We start from the raw sequence: 10,927 nt of genomic DNA on the forward strand, positions 1-10,927 counted from the left end.
GTATGAAAAAGCTCCACAGAGATGCACCTATTTGTTAAGAACAGAGTCTTGCCCCACCACAGTTCGTGTCCTTAATTGGATTTTACTAGTGTCTGTTCTTTTTCTGGCATCCATGCTGCTGCTTTTCTCCTTCACCCCTTCCTGACTTCTTACCTGGCAGCATTCCCAAGAGTAGGGGCTGCTCTGTCGCATGAAAATAAGCAACTGCAAATGCAAATCTACATCTGGCCTGCACAAATGAAACCGAGAGCCTTCCTCAGCATGATACTGGGTAGTACGAAAAACACAGCATCTCCTCTTCTACATAATCAGCAAATTTTGCCTATGAAATGCTTTTAGTTGGGGTTAGTCATTTTCATCCTGTGCAAGAAAGTGTGTATTTCTGTTCCTTGTATTTTGAGGAAATTAGGTTAAATGTTGCCACACTATTAATCTTTTCTTATTCTGTATGTCCTATTTGCTATGTTAAAATAATGAATACTTTATAGCTGACATACAGAATAACCATATTTGGTAGCGTTCTGCCTGTCTAGTTTGTAACCCCATCCCAGAATGTAAATAATGATGCCAGCAGGCTTTTAAACGCCACCAAGCAGTAAGATTTCCCTACATTGAAGAGCATCCCTGAAAGTCAAGATTTTGTTGTTTGTTTGTGTGGATAGAGGAGTTATTAAAATAGCAGGAACAGCTGCATGTTTAAACCAGCAAGCATTAAATAAATAAACTTGGTCCCTTCCAGCCCAACTATTCTAGGAGTCTGCAGTTAAAGATGCATAAATTGTCACTGAACCAACAAGCAACAATTGCTGAAGATATGTTGGTGATGAAATAAATGTGATTAGCAGCTTCTCTATGATGTTTTGAGCACAACCTTTTCTCCTTCTCCAACCTAGGACCTTGGGTGGCAACTCTCCAGTACCCTCTCCATCAGCTGAACCACCTGTGTCACATGTCTTGTCTCCAGCTGCTGTTACCTCTCCAAACCTCTATCCTGAAACCTGGATTAGTATGGATCCATCTCAGGACTTCATCCAAGTGCCTGTTCTGAAGGAAGATAAAAGCTATAGAACCATTTATAACCTGTTTCACAAGACTGTGCCAGAGACCAAATATAAAATTTTGAAAATACTGAGAGTGCAAAATCAGTTTCTTTGGGAAAAATATAAAAGGTAAGATAATGCAAATACCATTCTTTTACCATAGTGGAAAAATACCTTAAAATACACAATTTAGGCTGAAAAATAGACATTGATTGCTAAGTAGAATACATAAACTCCAGATTTTCTGAAGAAAAGAAGCATCTTCAGTTGGACAACTCTATCTGGAAAATATCCTGAGGTTTCTTGCATAAGAGGTTTAATATTATACTATCTACTGATGACCTCTGTAAAATGTATCTTCACAGAAACTTCAAAAGAAGTCTGGGATATCTTGCTGAAAAATCTTTAGGTTCATTTTCAAGCCAAATTAGGAGGCATTTTTTCACCAGGTCATCTGTACATTTAAGATAACCATTAGTGGCATGGCTCCCAGATCATGGTGACCCAGGGCCTTGCAGTGGCTTTGCAAAGACGAAATCATGTGGCTGTCAGTTCCATTCAAACCAAAGATGCTGTGTCTGAAAATTACCGTCTATTGACTACTTCATAACCGATGAGAAATTAGATTTGGGGATTCTCTCTCCCTCTTCTGAAGGAAGGCAGAATCTCAGGAGTAAGTCGAGGGCTGGGCTGGGTGAGCAAAGACTGACTTCCCTACAGTGTTCCTGCTGCTCTAGAGCATCTTCACCCAGCCTGTCTCTCAGTAATTCCTCACTGTGGCCTCTTCTGAAGTTGTAGTGGGATTTAATTCTTGCACATCCCTTTTCACTTGGAGGAAGATTTCCTTCTGTATCTGAGGTGAAATACAGGCAAAGATAAGCAGGCACTTCTCAAGCTGCTTTGCCTTTGCTGCTGTGCAGGGGGGAGACCTCTGGCTCCTGCAGTATGAGCTCAGGTCCTTTAAAACATACCTATTTCACACAAAAGCCTTATTTGAAAGTGGAAGACCTGCTCTGCCAGCCATATGGAAATGTTTTCATATCTCCTCTTGCAGCTCTGCTATTGCAGAGGATAATACTGATCCTTCAAGAGCTGGAGTGGAAACTGTGTTTCCCTTGCACATCTGCAGTAAATACTAATCTTCACTTTCCATTTTCTATTCCAGGAAAAAGGAATACATGTCAAAAAAAATGACTGGGCTTGACAGGATAATGAACGAAAGGCATTTGTTCCATGGCACCTCCCAGGACGTGGTGGATGGAATCTGCAAGCACAACTTTGACCCACGTGTCTGTGGGAAGCATGCCACCATGTTTGGGCAAGGCAGTTACTTTGCCAGAAAGGCAAGCTATTCCCATAACTTTTCCAAAAGGTCACCCAGAGGAGTTCATTACATGTTCTTGGCGAAAGTACTGACGGGAAGGTACACGGTAGGTAACCACACCATGAGGAGACCTCCACCAGTGAACCCCAGCAGCATTACCAGTGACCTCTATGACTCTTGTGTGGACAATTTCTTTGAGCCTCAGATTTTTGTCATTTTTAATGACGATCAGAGCTACCCTTATTTTATTATCCAATATGAAGAAGTTAGCAACACTGTCTCCATTTGAAAACTTGCACTGCTGAAGTATTGGTTTTAATAAACTCTCTTATCTGGCATTGGTAGCAGTTTTTGTGGGGAAAGAAACTTTGGACATTGCAGAACTGACTAAACGACTTGCTTGAAAGGAGCTGAATCTCAAAATGCAGAAAAGGAAGAGACCAATTGTGCGCTTGCTGTTGGATTATGTATGTGCAAATTGTAAATATTTTTCCATTGTTTATAGTTGAAAATCTGTGCCTTTTGTTATAAAACACTGTTTATTTATGTTAGTAAATATTCATGTTTAAAAGAGTGTGTTTGTGTGTGTATGTGTACACAGTTTCAGTTGTGTTGTGTGCATATTAGAGCGGCTGTGGTATAGCATGTGCCCTGATCTCAAAACCTAAGGATGGCCATTTTTAGGTATCAGGACCACATAATTTTCATCCCAAATATATTAAACAAGAGATTCTCCCGACCGCTATTTTTTATTACTGTATTTCAGAAAGATTGGGAGAGATTACAAAACTAATATCCTGCTCATACTTTGGATTATTAAACAGGACAGCACAGATAAATCCATCATTCTCTAAAATCAGCCCTATGATAAATGGCATGCTGTCCATGAGGAGGGGTTGGAGCCCAACAGCTTCCTGACAGCTGCTGGGATGCGCAGTTTATAGGGGGAGGGGAAGGGCACCTGGGCAGCTGCCAAAAGCCAGCAGGTCCGTGCTGTTGAACCCACACATGACCGGGCATGTGCCGCTGGTCCCCATTGCTGTCAGACATCTCCAGTTCACAGAGGGTACCTCTGGGGAACAGGTTTCTTGGGAGAGACCCCAAACAAAGTCTAGTTTTGATGAGGTTTTAAATGTGATCAAGGATGGAAATTTGTGTTAAGGTCACTTAATGAGGCTGATATTAAATGAATTTAAAAATTACTGCTGCATTAAAATTATTGTCAGCACATAATCCTCATTTAATCAGGGTAATTTTCATGTTTTCCAAGCAGCTATTCTCAGCTCAGCGATCTTCAGTGGGATGGAAAAGACAGGAAGTAGTGACTGATGTTTGCAGCTGGCCCAAGCCAGCTGTGGTAGGTGGTGGAACAGGAGGGTTGCTCATTCCCAGCTCCCATGTCGCTTGGGAAGACAAGCTTTTGTGACCAGCATGTGCGTGACCGTGCTATGGGGCAAGTTTTAACATACTGGTATCTCGAAGGGCGAAAGGGGGACTGTGTCATGTGGCATTGTAGAGCAGGAGCTCGTACCAGGGTGAGGTTGTATGGAAGAACCTGGCAGCTGGCAGGAATGACCCCAGCAGTGATGCATGGGCTTGCAACGCAGCTTGTCAGCACTGGCTCTTGCAGTGGTTCAGAGGGGCCCACTGGCCACACTGCATGGTTCAGAGGGACAGCTGGAATCACCGCCCAAGGGGTCTTCTCTAGCTGTGGAACAGTCCGAAGTGGGACCAGAAATCATGTCTGAACTGTGAGTTAAAATTCAGGAAAAGCTAAGTAAGTAATTGCCTCCTTTCCAAACCTTGGCTTATGCTGTGCTCTCAGCTCAGCCAGTTTTCTCTGAGCCACCTCTGTTGCAGCACGGAGCACATGATACACAGTCACCTGCCACACTCTTGGGAGCTGGCTCATCCACTGACTGTCACCTCAGCTTGTTCCACCAAAGTCATTAGAAGCTCAGGTCCCTGATACCTTGCCATAGCCATAACAGGCTGGCCAGCATTATGAAATTTTAAGTTACATGCCAAGTGACATTGTTTATCGCTCAGTGAGATTTAACTTTGATGCCTTCTAATTGTTCACCTCTAGCAGACTGAGACAGGAAGGAATACCCGAGGTGCCCTGTCCTCATTAGGGTGTTTGCAAAGGTACTATCTCAATTGCAAAAGCTCCATGGGGCATATTAGGGCAGGTCTGGTCTAGGAGCACTCAGTGGGTGCCGAGGAAGCTTGGGTGGTTGCTGTAGCTCTGCCAGCCTGAGGAGCCCCTCTGTTGGGGCTCTGGCAGCAGAAGGAAGCTTTAGACTTGGTACCGCTCAACAACAAACCTCGAGCTGAGCCCAGAGCTGCGCTTCTGTGGTGACCTGCTTGGTACCCACTTTCTCTCTGGGGCCCAGGGAAAATGTGTTTTGCCACAGGAGAGAATTATTACTCCCACCAGCACTCCTGACTGCTTCTGTCCCACTGTGTTGCTCCTTGTTACCTGTAGTAGATCAAACCAGCTGGTAGGTGAGAAAAGGGGCAGATTCAAGCAGCTGGTTCCCATTAACTCTCAGTCTCTTCTGAGGCTCTTGGCAGTGCAGGGGAGGGCTCAAATTTGAGGGGATTTGCCTTGGAGGAGGAGGAGGAGATAGTGGTATGGTGGGATGGGAGTTGCCAATGACGTGTTAACACAGGAGCTGGTCCTGGATGTAGCTTGCATACCTCAAGACATGGCTTTGGAAAGGTAATGGTGTGTGGAGGAAGGGATTGTGGTTGATGATGAAGTTAAGCCAAGGTTGTCAAGGTTTGAAAACTGCTAAATCTTCTGGCTTGCTTCCTCTGCTTTCTGATGGTAACCAGGCTTTCCTGCACTGGCTGAGGCAACAGGTCCTGCTGCTGTGCCTTGTGGTGAGGGCAGCTGCTGCCCGCACCAACGGTGACACTTGGTGCCTGTCCCTGTCATCCCCAGGAGCACAGGCAGCATGTTGGGGGGGAAGGGAGGACTGAGGCTGGGCACTGCTCCAGCAGCATGAGTGGATTGTCTGAGACAACTGGTTATGTTACACTTGGAGCCGTATCTGTATGTGTGTGTGTACTTTAGAACTGTCTGCGTTGGGATCTTAAGTTGCTTCAGAGCTGAGGTTTAAGATTAAGAGATAAAGGCTTTGGATAAGGGTTGATGTTCCTCTGGCTTTTGTGTTCAGTAGTTCTCCCATCAAAGGTCTCTTGGCAGCCTGAGACTCAGATGAATGGGATCGGTGCGGCAGGTGGGGACCGCTGCTGAGAGCTGGGACACACCATCTGTTGTGGAGGGCACACTGCAGGCTACAACACCTCATGCTGGGGATTGGAGGCTTCCCTCCATTCTCATGTCATTGTTGGGGAAATAGGATACATTTTTCCTTGGATGTTGTCATAGTTTTGGTCTTCTGGGACCTTCTCTTCCATGCTTCTGGTTAGCTGACAGCCATTTGCTCCAGCTGGTGGGTGCTCCCACAAGCCCCATTCTCTCTACCCACTGATGCTCCTGGGATAGTTTTCCTGAACCTTCACCATTTTCAACTTTTCTTGTGATCACACTGAAAAGCTGTGGGGATTGGTGATGAGGACACGCTGCTGACAGTGCAATGAAAATATTTATGTTGCTTCCATGCCAACCTGTTCCTGCAAAAGCTGAGCAAATTAGCTCCTCAGCACATGGCGTGTAGCAATGTGGTCCTGTGTAGAAGGCAGAGGACTCCATTTTCCCTTTTGTGCCCATGTAAGTCTGGCCCTGTGGCTTGTGTTGCTGCTGCCACCAGAAGCCTAGCCACCCATGGGGATGTGCTGGCCAAAACTCAGCACAGCTGGTCTGCAGCAGTGCAGGATAGGCAGGGGCGTGCTGTGTCACCATGTGGTGCCAATGCATGGCAAGGTGAACACTGATAACTCTCGAGTGCCCATTCAGGGCTAGTGGAGGATCACCCTTGGCTTCCAGCCTCCCTGTGGGGCAGACCCTGGGCAGGAGTGACAGCTGTGATGGTGTCACAGCAGAGCCCAGCAGGAACAGTGTGCCCTAACCACTGACCTGGCTGTTAATTGCCTCCTACGTGCATCATCGCAGCTCCTCTGCAGCACTGCTTGCTCAAGGGGTGTCTCAGCAGAGCACTCTGAGAAACGGGCTAGCACTAAACTCTGCTCTGGAGCTCTGAAGAGGAGCATCAGGAGAGAACAGGCCTCATTCCAGCCTTGCTGATCTAACTCCCTAAGCAAGCAGGACTGAGTGTTCCTGCTTGCTTAGGGGACTGCTGCAATTCTCCTTCTGTGTGTGTTTATGTATATGAAAACTATACATAAATATAACTGCAGTGAAACCCTCACAGCCATCACAGCTGCTCTATTTAAATGCCTGTTGCCAAATTTCCCACCCCTCCCACTTCCCCCTTACTGTTTGTTATTGAACTTGGCTTTTGCCTGTATCCACACCCAAGGTTTCTGGGCAGGACATGTCCCTGTCCATGGACCCGCAGCACCCTGTGTAGAGCTGTGCTGTGGTTGCCCAATAGGGCCTAGGTTTGCCTCAGTATGAATAAATAATAGTGTTTTCAGTGGTGTCACTTGTCAAGAATTCGAGGATGAAACTAGGTGAAAAACGAGTATTTGTGATAAAGATCTCGCTGTGTCATTACTGAAATTGTAGTGATGACACATGCTTTGGGCAAAGCCATGTCATTATGAAATGCCAATCAGCGCAACTTATGGCTGGTATGGGAGTGACACTGATGGTTGCATCTGCCAAGAGGAGCCTCCTGAGCTGGCTGTGCTGTGCTCGACCTTTCCAGACCCATGGGAGAGCAGCATGGGCTGCAAGATGTGGTCTGTGCCCCAGGCATCCAAGGGGCCTCCACTAACCCACATGTGTGTTGGGGGCAGCAGCTCAAGGTCTGACTTGGGTGACAGTGACAGATGGGTCACATCTTCTCCAGCCACTGGTGATGCCTGGCCATGGTGAGCAATGGCAGAGGGCTCTGACATGAAGCAGACTGTTCTGGACAGCAGGATAAAGGTGCTTCGGTGGCCAGGAGGAAGGAACAGCTTGTGGATGTGCTGCCTTGGAAGCTGGACAGAAGGTTGGGAGGAGGCTGCTCCTTATGGAGATGTTTAAGTGCCAGCTGCTCACGAGATTGTGTGAGAGCTGTCAGACCACTGATTCCCACATGTTCTCCCTGTGCGCACAGGCATGCTGCTCACTGAAGGCAGCCACTCTCCCACTGGAGGCTTGAGCCTGGTTGGACTCGCCCCACCACAAAACACTCTGGCAGGGACCCCAGCTGTGTGCCTGTTTGGCCTGTATCTTGTCCACGTGATGTTTGGGGCTGTCAAGCTTCTAGATTTCTTCAATGAAGAATCATCTTGGAGCAGGAGATGCTCCCCATCTCCTCTTTACAGGTGTCTGAGGCTGCTGTGCCAACCTTGCACATCAGTGTAGCAGCTGCTGAAGCAGCTCTGTGGGAGGTGTTTGGGGAAGTAGCTTGAAGCAATGTGGTAGCAGTGATGATTGTAGCGGGAGGTATCCTCAAGTGGGAAGGAGCCTTGGGAGGTGTCTAGACCAACCTCCTGCTCAAAGCTGGGTCAGCTCCAAGGTCAGACCAGGTAGTTCAGGGCCTCATCGAGGCTGGTCCTGAAAACCTGGCAGGGTGGAGGCTGCACAGCTTCCTGGGCAACCTGCTCCTCCACCCACAGTGTCCTCATCGTGGGGTGAAGAAAAGTCCTCTCGTATCCAGGACTGCTGCCCCATGATTACATGCCCCAGCTTCCGGTGTCTGTGTGTTGCAATCAGCTTATATAACTTGCAAACTTGATGCAGGGGGTTTGCATCATAAAATCACAGAACAGTTTGGGTTGGTTGGAAGGGACTGTAAAGCTGGTCCAATTCCAACCCCCATGAAATGGGCAGGGACCCCTTCACTAGACCAGGTTCCTCCAAGCCCCATCCAACGTGGCCTTGAACAATGCCGGGGATGGGGAAGCCGCAGATGCTCTGGGCAACCTGTTCCATGATAAAGACCATAAATCAGTGCAGTAAGACAATTGTTGGCAGCAGGCTGCAGGAACTCATGCTCATGGCTCTCCCAGGGATTTCCACAGGACTCCTGCAGCTCTCTGATGGCTTGCTAAAGCCTTTCTTTTCTCATCACTGGAGAAAAAACTCTTTCCTCAACTTTGCTGAGAAAAGCAAAGCAAGACAAGGCTAGAAGAGTATTTTACCCCCTGTCACAGCAGGGTGGCCACAATCTGGCCCAGGGTTTCCTTCTGCTAGAGGCAAATTCAACATTGTTGAGGGATGGGACCTCTTGTGATGAGCTACTGATAACCAGGCTTTGAGTCATGAGGCCTCACCATGGGTTGTTTCCTGGTACCAAGCCCCTTGCCAGTACACACAACTTGGGGTTGAGGATTTTGGTTTTTTCCCCGTGTGTAAATCTGTACTTCTTGCCCAGTAGCGAGAGCTGGGAACTGGGTTACAGAAGCCAGGAGCATCTCTGACTGCTGCTGGGGGTCTCCACTGCTGGCAGGACATGGCACCATCCCCACACTGACATCACGCAACTGAAAACACCTACTCCACTTCATTCTTCTCTTATGGCACAAAGTCAGTTTTCATGAGACTATTTTCCCACAGATTGGACAACAAATGTCAGGTTGACCTAAGGGTTGTTCCTTCCTCAATTTCCTTTGGGCTCCCTTTTCTCCAACGAGCTGGGTACAAGCTGTTTCAAGTGTAATTAGACTATTTTAAATCATCATCTGTGCTTTCCCTCTCCCTTCTCCCCCCCACAGGGAGCACATTCTCATGCATTGAAACACACTCGGGGTTTGTTTTGTCTGTTACTTTGTGCAATCCCATACCTCTGTAACTGACCAAATTGTTTACCCAGCCTAATCCAGAATGAATCTGCAGTCCCTTTCCCAGCAGTGTTTCGAAGAGAAATCAATCATACAACCAAATATCACAGGTGCCTAGGCCTCCAGCCACCCTAGGATGGGCTCATGGTAGGACAAGAGTTCATACTAGTGGACATGATGCCGTGCCCACACAGACAGGGGACGGACCTGTTGGCCTGCTCTGAGACCAGGTCATGGATCAGCTTTGGGAGTGAACTTCTCTTTTTGTCCATCCCAGTCAATGGCGGGGAGCTTCCAAACCATTTTCACTTCTGTTATCCACAGTGCAGCATCTTGGAGCTGTGCCTGGCTGTATCTCTCCTGTGCTGGCTTCCTCAGGGACCCTTGACTGGGCTCCCTTGCTGGTGCCCAGGCATGTGGATGGGAAAGCCATTTTTGTTTGCCCAAGCAGACATGGGGTACCAAAGCAGCCTCAGCTCCCGGCTGCAGTGCAGACATGCCCTTTGGCCTCCCTCCACCATGCTGTTAAATACAGGGACTGTAACTGCACCCTGATCCCAGATGAGGTGAGTGGCTTACCAGAGAGCAAGGCAGGTCTGAATGGAAAACATACCCAGGGCCCTGTGGATACCAGAGGGGAAGATGCTGTGTCTGCTTGCACGGAAATGCCCTCTTGGCATTATCTGGGTGAATAAATCTTAGTGAATGAAAATAAAAGGTGCAGCCAACAGAGCCAGTGCTAACAGGGAACAAAGCAAAGGAGGAGGCAAATAAGGAGAGGAGGAAGTCATTTAAGAAAAGTGAGAATTGGTTTCTTGTGAGGAGGAGGAGGAAGGGGGGGATGAAATGAGTGGGAACAGAAACAGGGGAAGGGATCACAAAAAGCACTCAAGGAAATGTCCAGCAGCAAAAAAAACCAAAACCATAAATAGAAAGAGAGAAACAAAGAAATGGAAATGGATGTGCCAATGGCAGCAAATCATTGACAGTCAGAAAAACAGGAATATGCAAAACCTGCCGAAATCATCCCCCATGGTTACATGTGCTTTATCACAAGTGGATGTCTCTGTGTAACCAGCTGCTGCTCTACATGTACTCCTCTGCTTTGGGGTCTCTCCCCTCTGCTGCCTGCCAGCAGGTCAATGTCGGTTGGGGTAGGTAGGGGCAGTTTGGCATGCAGGGGTCTCATGGGGCCTGGATGCCGTTAATGCTCTTGCAAGGATGTCACTTAATTTTGGTGTCGTACTGGAGGATGCAAATGCACTGTCAGCCCCTAGTGTGGATGCAGCTGTTGGAACCGTTCATGCACAGTTTCTGGTGTAACTGCTGGCTTTCACAGTGCCCTAATGAAGGCAGAACTGCGTGTTTGGAAAGACTGGGCAGGACTCAGCAGTTGTGGGTTTCATATGCACATCCTCTGCTGCTTGTACAACGCCTGCTTGGTGCCCACCTTTATGTGTCAAAAGGGATGGCCAAGATGTGTCTAAAACCACATGAAAACAAACACCAGGTTGGTAAAAGCAGTGGAATGAAGGAACAGCTCAACTCCCTGGTTCCCACCAAGGGTTGCAGTGGGGAGGTGGATCTGGTTGTGTCCAGATCCACTGTGTTTGGGCAAGGCTGGGAGCCTGTACATATTGACTGTGCTGGTTGCTCCTGACCTGGCAGAGGCTATAGACCCTTGCTTTGGTTCAAC

General features: G+C 47.8%; 1 protein-coding gene across 2 annotated transcripts in view; it reads left to right on the forward strand.

Annotated features, from left to right (window-relative positions):
* TIPARP (TCDD inducible poly(ADP-ribose) polymerase) overlaps positions 1-2,936 on the forward strand; it is a 40,633-nt gene extending 37,697 nt beyond the window's left edge. For both annotated transcript variants that reach the window (XM_061371624.1, XM_061371623.1), the window contains exons 5-6: positions 894-1,169; positions 2,206-2,936. In XM_061371624.1, the coding sequence (XP_061227608.1) occupies positions 894-1,169; positions 2,206-2,653 (724 nt within the window). In that variant the 3' untranslated portion in view covers positions 2,654-2,936. The remainder of the gene's footprint in view (positions 1-893; positions 1,170-2,205) is intronic.
* The last annotated feature ends 7,991 nt before the right edge of the window (positions 2,937-10,927 follow it).

This window comes from Neopsephotus bourkii, unplaced genomic scaffold (assembly GCF_033783945.1).
Source record: "Neopsephotus bourkii isolate Nb327-2 ecotype Australia unplaced genomic scaffold, CSIRO-AGI_Nbou_v1 NB_1574, whole genome shotgun sequence".
Classification (NCBI taxonomy): domain Eukaryota; kingdom Metazoa; phylum Chordata; class Aves; order Psittaciformes; family Psittacidae; genus Neopsephotus; species Neopsephotus bourkii.